This window comes from Eretmochelys imbricata, chromosome 18, assembly GCF_965152235.1.
Source record: "Eretmochelys imbricata isolate rEreImb1 chromosome 18, rEreImb1.hap1, whole genome shotgun sequence".
NCBI lineage: Eukaryota > Metazoa > Chordata > Testudines > Cheloniidae > Eretmochelys > Eretmochelys imbricata.
The window spans coordinates 8,889,558-8,899,634 of NC_135589.1; the positions used below are offsets into that span (position 1 = coordinate 8,889,558).

Sequence of the window (10,077 nt, forward strand, 5' to 3'; positions counted from 1 at the left end):
TGCCCCAGATCCCAAATGACCCCCTCAAGGATTGAACTCACAACCCTGGGTTTAGCAGGCCAATGCTCAAACCACTGAGCTACCCCTTCCCCCAATAGCTTAATAAGGAGAGAGTTTTGTGCATGTAACTATAGTTGCCACCATCCCACCCTCTGCTGTGATTTGCTGAGATCCTGTCAGTTAAGTAAGGCTTGGCTGGATCAGTTTGTGAATGGGAGACCTCCAAAAATGTGTAAGCATTGGTGGAGGTGGTGATAGTGATTTCAGGAGTTCATATTGCATCCAAGTAAGGCAGGGGTAGGCAAACTAGGCAAACTTTTTGGCCTGAGGGCTGCATCTCGGTATGGAAACTGCATGGCGGGTCATGAATGCTCATGACATTGGGGGTTGGGGTGCAGGAGGCAGTGAGGGTTCTGGCTGAGGGGGCAGGCTCTGGAGTGGGGCCAGAAATGAGTTCAGGGTGCAGGAAGGTGCTCCAGGCTGGGACCAAGGAGTTCGGAGGGCAGGAGGGGGATCAGGGCTGAGGTAAGGGGATTGGGGCACGGGAGGAGGTCAGGGGTGCAGGCTCCAGGCAGCGCTTACCTCAAGCAGCTCCTGGAAGCAGCGGCATGGCCCCCCTCCGGCTCCTACTGGAGGCGCAGCCAGGCAGCTCTGTACAGAGCCCCGTCTGCAGGCACCGCCCCTGCAGCTCCCATTGCTGTGGTTCCTGGCCAATGGGAGCTGCAGAGCTGGTGCATGGGGTAGGGGCAGCATGCAGAGCCCCCTAGTTGCCCCTGTGCATAGGAGCCTGAAGGGGGGACATGCCACTGCTTCTGGGAGCCCTGCAGAGCCATAGCAAGAGTGGAGCAGGGCAAGCCCCCGACTCCGCTCCCTCGCGGGAGCTCAAGGGCCACATTAAAAGGTCTGATGGGCCAGACACAGCCCGCAGGCCATAGTTTGCCAACCCCTGATGTAAGGGGTACTGTGTTACTGAAAGTGCCATCTTTATTATGAGACCTGAAAAAAGGGGGGGAGCACTTCTCACTTGGAGCCATTAAACATCTCATAGTACTTATTTGCGGAGAGTATGTGATACTAGTTAACCCTAACGTCTTGGGGCAATTCACACTTGGGTAGTTACACATTCCTTCCCTAAATTCCTTTTGCAGTTTTCAGTTGGTTACAGGATTTTTTCCTCTATCCTACATTGTTGCAAAGTAATTCCTTTGCTCTGTTAAAACAGCTCTTGTGTTCTTCCTCAGAGGTGTATACATTTCAGGGCTGGGTGAAGTGATCTTGTTACATTTGTCTCTGTATTATTTTTGATTTGTCTGAAAAGAGCCATGCATGTTTATGTTTCCCTGGTAATAATAATAATCAATATATAATTTGTGTATTGGTTTTGAAAGTATAGAGATGAAAGGCAATATATGTGTGTGAGGCAGTAATTAGTATCCCTTTTACCAGTGACTGGTTTTCTCTTAACTAACAGAAACAAATTCAGTTGGGAATGCTGTGGTGTTGTTGACAACAAAGACTGAGATGAGTTTTCCCAGTTCTGTTGTGTAGCACACTAATGTAAAGGCAACAGATAGACAGCTGGAATAAAGAGGAAGGGAAATGGGAGTCTCTGTTCAGGGAAATGCCTGACACTGACATGGTGCTGTACTAAAAAAGAGTGAAAACTGAAGAAAGCAAAGGGAAGCACAGGATGGAATCAAGGTTTAAACATTACCCAAGAGAAGAGACTTCAGGCTATGGTCACATGTAAAGGATGCACCTCAACAGGCAGCTAAGGAAGCCATCTTTCTGGGACCCATAAGGCAGGATGAGGAAATGAGGAGGACAGAGGGCAAGATGGATAAATGTTATTAGCAGCAGGGATTTGTGAGATTGGAAAGTGAGTTATAGGTAGGAACCAGATTTCTATTGCTGTGCACTTTTACACTGTGTGCTGTGGGTGCTCAACCTCCCCCGCCCCAACTCCACCTCTGCCCCGCCCCCATTCCAACCCCTTCCCCAAAGTCTCCGCCCCCTCCCTGCCCCTCTTGGACTCCTTCCCCAAATCCCTGCCCTGGCCCCGCCTCTTCCCCACCACACCACATTCCTGCTCCTCCCACAACCCTCCCAGAGCTTGCCACCGTGAAACAGCTGTTTTGCAGGGGCAAGCGCTGGCAGCTAGGGGGAGAAGCGGGGACGCGGCGCACTCAGGGGAGGAGGCAGAGCGGAGGCAGAGGTGAGCTGCGGCAGGGAGCTACTGCACTCACCAATTTTTCCTCATGGGTGCTCCAGCCCCGGAGCACCCATGAAGTCGGCTTCTATGCTACTACATTGGAATGGTAACATCTGATATCCCCTTTGCACTGGTGTAAATGCCTGCACCGTGTGCACAGCAACAGAGAATCAGACCTTTAGAGTTGCAGGAGTCTACCGGGGAGACAAGTTGACCAGCAAGACTTCAGTTAGCGGGAAGAAGCTCAGAGCCCAGAGAGATGAATTCTGTTTCCAGCTGTGCTACTTACTTGCTGTGTGAGCTTGGGCAACCAACTCAACCTCTCTGTAACTCAGTTCCTGCATCTGCTAAGCGGAGATGCTACTTACATCTAAAAGGTATTTTGAGATCTTTGAATGGAAAAGGTGCTACATGAATGTAAGATGTTATTTTTTATTATTATTATTTTATTTCAACATCAACAGGTAAGAAGTTGATGCTAAAGATTAATTAAGATCCAGTGGCATATGGATGTCTCAACACAGCTGTACATTGATTACAACCACAAGAAAACAAGACATTCAAGCTCTGGCTTTTGTCACCAGGTTCAGTTGCAGCAGAAATCTTTGGGCTGGGGGAAGAGGGAGATACCGGTAGCACCGGACTGAAGAGAGAGGAAAACAATGGTGGATTAGCTGTTTCACCACCTCCAGAGACAGCACCTTGCTCAGTTCCATTGGATCAAGGTTTAGTATACTGCATACATCTCCTTCACATGATGATATAGGATCATCCACCACAAGAAAAACTGAATGCGCTCCGAGGGGCTTAGGGTCAGGCACAGAGTGTCTTAAAAATTAGAGGAATATAAACAAAGGAGACAAACAATGATGTCAGTTGACAGTTTAATAGTTCTGCAAGGTCAGATTCATGTGCAATTAATAACGGGGCTTTTGATCTTGCAACCAGCGACTATAAAATCCACGTGCTTTCCCTGTAAACTTGACTGTATTTAAGGAAGCAAAAGGATAAATACTTTTTTATTAGCATTATGAAGTGCTTTTCACATTAAGCCAGAACTTTGTAAAGCATTTGTGGTCTGACATGACATGCTTTTAATTTCATCCTCCTGCATGTATGGAATGCATGGTGAAATGCTTTCTGTGGTCTCTATTCCAGTGCTTAGCATGGGTCAGGGAAGCTGCATGGAAGAGTTTATTGGCTTTGTGACAGAGGTCCTACAGAAAACTTTTTTGAGTTAATTGAATTTTCATTTTTCTTCCTATGTAAAGAAATAAAACTAGGTTTTTGAGGTTCAGCTTCCCACATCAGCTATTTATTTGTTTTAAGCTTGTGGCAATTTAAAAGCATATGAGCTTTCATGAGGACTTCTCATAAACCCACTGTATTCTGAAATTCAATTTACCGCTGAAAGAGCCTCCATTTCTAGCCATGGTAAAGGGACAGTTCTGTGGTTTTGATTGCTCAGAATTTGTAAACCAGTGACACTGGCTGGCTTGAGGCTGAGAACCTCAGTGCTTCTTGGAAATATAAAGAGTGAAAGTGGTGTTTCAAAGATACTCACAAAGCTACCCAATGGTTTTGAATTCCACACTCAACCCCACAGATAGTGTATTCTAGCAGCAGTCGCACCAATGCCAAATATAGAGGTAAAATAACCTCTCTGTTCCTATTTGCAATTCCCCCATTTATGCATTCCAGGATTGTATTAGCTCTTTTGGCCACAGCATCACATTGGGAGCTCAAGTTCAGCTGATTATCTACCATGACCCCAAAATCTTTTTCGGAGTCACTGGTTCTCAGGATAGAATCCCCCATCCTGTAAGTATGGCCTACATTCTTTGTTCCTAGGTGTATATATTTATGATTAGCCATAATAAAATACATTAAAATACATATTGTTTGCTTGCGCCCAGTTTACCAATCGATCCAGATCACTCTGAATCAGTAACCTGTCCTCTTCATTATTTTCCACTCCTTAAAATTATGTGACACCTGCAAACTTGATCTGTGATGATTTTATGTTTTCCTCCAGGTCATTAATAAAAATGTTAAATGTGGTTAAAGTAAGAGAAGATAATAAACATTATGATTTTTATTTATTACAGTAGTACCTAGAGGCCCAATTGAGATCAGAGCTCCACTGTACAAACACATAAGACAGGGGTGGCCAATCTGAGCCTGAGAAGGAGCCAGAATTTACCAATGTACATCGCCAAAGAGCCACAGTAATATGTCAGCGGCGCCCCATCAGCTCCCCTCCTCCCCTGCCCTGCTCCAGCACCTCCCACCCACCGGCAGCCCTGCCAATCTGCACCTCCCCCTCCCGCCCCACACCTCCTGATCAGCTGTTTTGTGGCATGCAGGAAGCTCTGGGGGAGGGGGGGCAAGAGGGAGGAGCGAGGGCACAACAGGCTCAGGGGAGGGGGCAGGAAGGGGTGGAATGGCGGGAGGGCCTGTGGCTGAGCCAGAGGTTGACAGTGAGCACCCCCTGGCACATTGGAAAGTTGGCACCTGTAGCTCCAGCCCGGGAGTCGGTGCCTAGACAAGGAGCCGCATGTTAACTTCTGAAGAGCCACATTTGGCTCCGGAGCCATAGGTTGGCCACCCCTGACAAGAGATAGTCTCTACCCTGAAGAACTTACAATCTAAATAGATAAGACAAGGAATGAGTGGAAATAAAATAAATATCATAATCCCCATTTTACAGATAGAGAAACAGGCTCAGTGACTTTCCTAATGTTACACAGAGAGAATCTGAGATGGAGGAATAGAACCCTGAGATCCAATCCATTGCCTTAACCACACAACTTATCTTCCTTTTGGCATTATGTAGTGTTCCTGTGCACTGTCAAAGAGTTGCTTTATTTCACCCCAGCAGTGGTCAGTCACATATTAGGAGCCCCTGTTGTTCCCAGACATGCCTTGGAATCCTTTGCAAATGTGCCCTGGGGCATGGCTACACTTGCAGATATAGAGCGCTGAGAGTTAAACCCGCCTTCGTACAGCACTGTAGGGAAAGCGCTGCAGTCTGTCCACCCTGACAGCTGCAAGCATACTGGCATGGCCGCATTTGCGGCACTTGCAGCGGCATTGGGAGCAGTGCATTGTGGGCAGCTATCCCACAGAGCACCTTCCCCAGTCTGGCGCTGTGGCTTGTGGGAAGGGGGCGGGGAATGCGGGGCATTCTGGGTCCTGTCCCAACGCCCCATAATGCATTGGTTCGCATCCCAGCATTCCCTTTGCTGCCGTCCAAATTTGGCACCACCTTTCAACAGTTTTTGTATTGTGCACTCTATCTTCCCTTTCCATCTGCAGGAATGGAGCCCAAACTGCTGAGGAATATGCTGATGAGTCTTCCCAGCGTGTCACATTTGGCAGTCAAGTTATTCCTCAAGATCCAAAGTGACAGCGAGGATTCCGACGATATCGACTTGAGTAACGCAAACCACACGAGTTTGCTTGGGGCATTCACAGACATGCTTGCCACTGTGGAATGCTGCTTTTGGGCTCGGGAAACAAGCACTGAGTGGTGGGATCACATTGTCATGCAAGTCTGGGATGATGAGCAGCGGCTGCAGAACTTTCGGATGAGAAAAGCCACTTTCATGGGACTGTGTGGGGAGCTCGCCACCACCCTGTGGCGCAAGGACACGAGATTGAGAGCTGCCCTGATGGTGGAGAAGCGGGTGGCTGTTGCAGTCTGGAAGCTGGCAACTCCAGACAGCTACCGATCGGTTGCTAACCAGTTTGGAGTGGGGAAGTCGAGTGTTGGAATCATGTTGATGCAAGTTTGCAGGGCCATTAATCGCATCCTGCTCAGAAGAACCGTGACTCCAGGTAACAAGCATGACATTGTGGCTAGCTTTGCACAAATGGGTTTCCTTAACTGCGGAGGGGCGATAGATGGGACGCATATTCCAATTCTGGCACCAGCCCACCTAGCCTCTGAGTACGTTAATCGGAAGGGCTATTTCTCTATGGTTCTCCAGGCACTTGTGGATCACCGTGGGTGTTTCATTGACATTAATGCAGGCTGGCCCGGAAAGGTGTATGACGCACATGTCTTTCGTAACACTGGCCTGTTTGGGAAGCTGCAAGCCGGGACTTTTTTCCCAGACCAGAAGGTCACCGTAGGGAAGTCGAAGTGCCCATTGTGATCCTTGGAGATCCTGCTTACCCTTTGATGCCATGGCTCATGAAATCCTACACAGGGAGCCTTGACAGCAGCAAGGAGTGGTTCAACAACAGGCTGAACCGGTGCAGAATGACTATGGAGTGTGCTTTTGGCCGTTTAAAGGGTCGCTGGCGCTCTCTGTATGGGAAGCTGGACCTGGCCAATAACAGCATCCCCGCGGTTATATCCGCGTGCTGTACCCTCAATAACATTTGAGAAGGGAATGGTGAAAGATTCACTCAGGCATGGAACTCGGAGGTTCAACACCTGGAGGCTGAATTTGAATAGCCAGAGAGCAGGGCTATTACAGGGGCCCAGCGCAGGACTGCAAGGATTAGGGATGCCTTGAGGGAGCAATTTGAGGCTGAAAGCCAACAGTAATATCTGGTGTGGTGCCCTGCATGGGAGTGAAGTCCGGTAGGAATCTCTGTTTGCTACATATGATACACTGACTTGCAGTGCCTGTTGCTTTCCTGGGCTAAGGTTTCTTTTACATTCTGCAATAATAAAGAATGTTTTCAAAGCCAAAAAATCAATTTATTGAAAAGAAACACAACACAATTGCTTGGGAAACACAAAGGGCAAGGGGGTGGGGTGGGGAACGGTATAATCACAGATTTGTGTATGTCCTGTCTGGAGTGTTGTGCAATGCATGCTGCACTTCAGGATGGCTATACTGCATGGTGATGGGGGTTGAGGGCAGTGGGTAAGGGTCGTAGTTTTCAGAGCTGGGTGGTGAAGCTACAGGTGTTGGAGGCAGCGGGTGGCGGTAAGAACCTGGGTGTTGGGGAAAGTGGTTTGGAGGTGACATGGTGGCACAAGGGAAAGAGTTTTGGTACAAGGGCTGCAGGGGGATGCGGGTGCGGCAGTGCTCCACCTGCATGGCTACGAGCGCCTGGATCAAGTCCACGTGGCTCTCCATAATGCTTATCAGCTGCTCTGTGCTTTGGTGCTGGCGAGCCGCATTCTGCTGGCGGACCCTCCTTTCACTCTCCCGCCGCTCCTGCTCTTTTTTATTTTCATTAGTTGAATGCTGCATGACTTCATGGCTTCTACGTGGCCTCTTCCTGATTCTTTGCAGCCTCTCGGCCGTTGATAACATGGATGGCTGAGATCTCAAGGTTGCATCTGTAAAGGCAAAATGCAACACTTAACAGAGGCAGCATTGTTCACACCAGACAGAGCAATGATTCCCCCGTACTCAAGGGCAAGCACAGTCTGCACAATAGCATAATTTGCCTGTCCCAAAGTGAGCGCACATAACCCACGGGAGCCCCAAAATGGTGAGTAAGCACAGGGTCAAGCGTGACTGATTGTTTCACAGCTGTACTGTCCTCTGGGTTTCTGTGCCTTTGGGAGAGCCAACAGCGGCAGGGGGCCCCTATACTGAACACTGTCCCCACATTTTCAGCAGGAGTTTGTCCTGGAAGATATCTCGCTGCTGAGGGTGACCAGGGAAGCAAGGGAGGGTCTTCTACTGCAATGCGGCTTCCGCCCTGGTCCACATGCTTGTCTGTGTACAGCAATGGTCCCCCCGCCCCTCACGGTACAGAGGCATGGACAAGTTAGCCTTACTGGGATGAGGACAACAGTGGCTCTCCTGAAAAACCTGCACAAGTGCATTGCCCGAGTTCTGGCTGAGACCTTTGAAGAGATCACTGAGGCCAATTACTGCTATGTGAGAGAGCACATCAACGCCCTATTCCGCATCTAGGCATGCATGCAGCCCTAACCCTCCTCGCCCCAAGAGCCCACACCGAATAACTTCCTTCCCAAAATAAAAGCCACTTACTGGGAACCTCCTCTGGTGTTTGTCCTTCCCCAGGCACCGGCCACCACGACTGGCTACCTTCCTCCTGGCTTGAGAACAGCTCCTGGCTGCATGCATCTAGGGATTCCGGGGTGTCTTCCTCTGCCGGAGCACCCTCGCTCCTGCTTTGCTGCTCCTCCTCCTCTCGCCTTGTTGAACTGGCCTCTGAAGTGTCCATGGTGGTATTCAGCATGGAGGTGGGGTCGCCCCCAAGTATCTCATCCAGCTCTTTGTAGAAATGGCAGGTCGCAAGGGCAGCACCGGAGCGGCTGTTTTCCTCGTGGGCTTTGTAGTAGGCATTCTGCAGCTCCTTCACTTTAACCCTGCACTGCACTGCATCGCATCCTGGTCATGGCCCCTTTCCATCATGGCCCTTGATATCTGCCCGAAGATATCGTAATTCCTGTGGCTGGAGCGCAGCTGGGACTGGACTGCTTCCTCCCCCAAACACTGATGAGGTCCAGCACCTCGCTATTGCTCCATACTGGGGCTCGCCTGGTGCGTAGAGGCATGGTCACCTGGAAAAATTTGCTGAGAGCACTCCACGCCTGGCTGAGCAAACAGGAAGGGGCTTTTCAAGATTCACAGAGAATTTAAAGGGCGCGGGGTCTGATGGTTGGTCACCTGAGGGCAGGGCAGTAGAGTTCAAAGTGATGACCAGAGTGGCTAGCACAGGCATTGTGGGATACTTCTGGAGGCCAACCACAGCACAATAACAGACCTGGGCATCCACCCTGGTGCCGTGGTGCTCCAGTAGTGGTGCAGCAAACGTTATTCCACGTGCCGAGGTGGAGACCAGCAGAGCTATAGCTGCGGAGACAGAGCGCTCTACGTGCCTTGCCAGTGTGGACGGGGAGTGAGCTAGTGTGGCCAGGGCTCCCTTATTGCCCTGTAACTCGCAAGAGTAGCCAAGCCCCTAGACGGTATCCTGCAGTGGTGCTTCACATGAAGTGCTGGAGCAGATAGGTGAACGATTCTGAGGCACACCTGTGATCTCCCCATCATGACTAAGGAGAAACAGGGATACCCCTTCAGTGGCGGACTGCCACACAATTAGAAACTACAGCCAGAGAAGTGCATTTTGGGACTAATGGCTCTTTTTAGAAGTATTTTCCTAGATGGCTGCCTAATATATTAGTCTGTACTTACAAATCACTTGCTTGCTTAAGAGGCCAGGCATTTCAGAAACAGCCAAAGTGAGGTTAGTTCTCAGAAGAACTTCTCTCAGACTTGCTCACTGAGTATACCTTGTAATTAAAAAAGAATCAAGGAGAGGCTGATTAAATGCACCAGATAGAAACAAAACTTTCCATTCCCTCACTTTTTCCTTGACACATTGTACTTCCTTTGGAACTTACCAGTATAGTAGTCAACAGAATCACAGGAGCCTAGGTTCTTTTTTAACAGCGGAGTCATGGTTCACTGGTCAGAATGTGTATGGAATTAGCCACTGATGTGGAACAATGGAAAAGATTAATTTATAGAACTGAAAAATTTGTGTCCATTTGCAGTCTTGTTAGGAAAGCTCTATCAATATGGTCTTCTTTTTACTACAAAACAAACCACAAAAGCTATCACAGCACAGTACAGCTCAAATAAAGTCAGAAGCATCATACTGGTGCTTAGATACCAGAGAGAGAGAAAAAGCGGTATCTTTGAACATCTTAGAGACTAACCAATTTATTTGAGCAAGTGAGCTGTAGCTCATGAAAGCTTATGCTCAAATAAATTGGTTAGTCTCTAAGGTGCCACAAGTACTCCTTTTCTTTTTGCAAATACAGACTAACACGGCTGTTACTCTGAAACCTATCTTTGAACATGTGAGTTTGCAAACACTCAGATCAGTCTTTCCACATGCATGCAATTTCCAACTGAGTG

General features: G+C 48.8%; 1 protein-coding gene across 1 annotated transcript; it reads right to left on the reverse strand.

Moving 5' to 3' along the window:
* Positions 1 to 6,999: 6,999 nt before the first annotated feature.
* LOC144277051 (uncharacterized) lies at positions 7,000 to 9,615 on the reverse strand. The gene is made up of 3 exons (XM_077837574.1): positions 9,558 to 9,615; positions 8,182 to 8,544; positions 7,000 to 7,517 (listed from the first exon to the last, which is right to left on the reverse strand). The coding sequence occupies exons 1-3, from the start codon at positions 9,613 to 9,615 to the stop codon at positions 7,000 to 7,002; spliced, it is 939 nt and encodes a 312-aa protein (XP_077693700.1).
* Between the last annotated feature and the right edge of the window lie 462 nt (positions 9,616 to 10,077).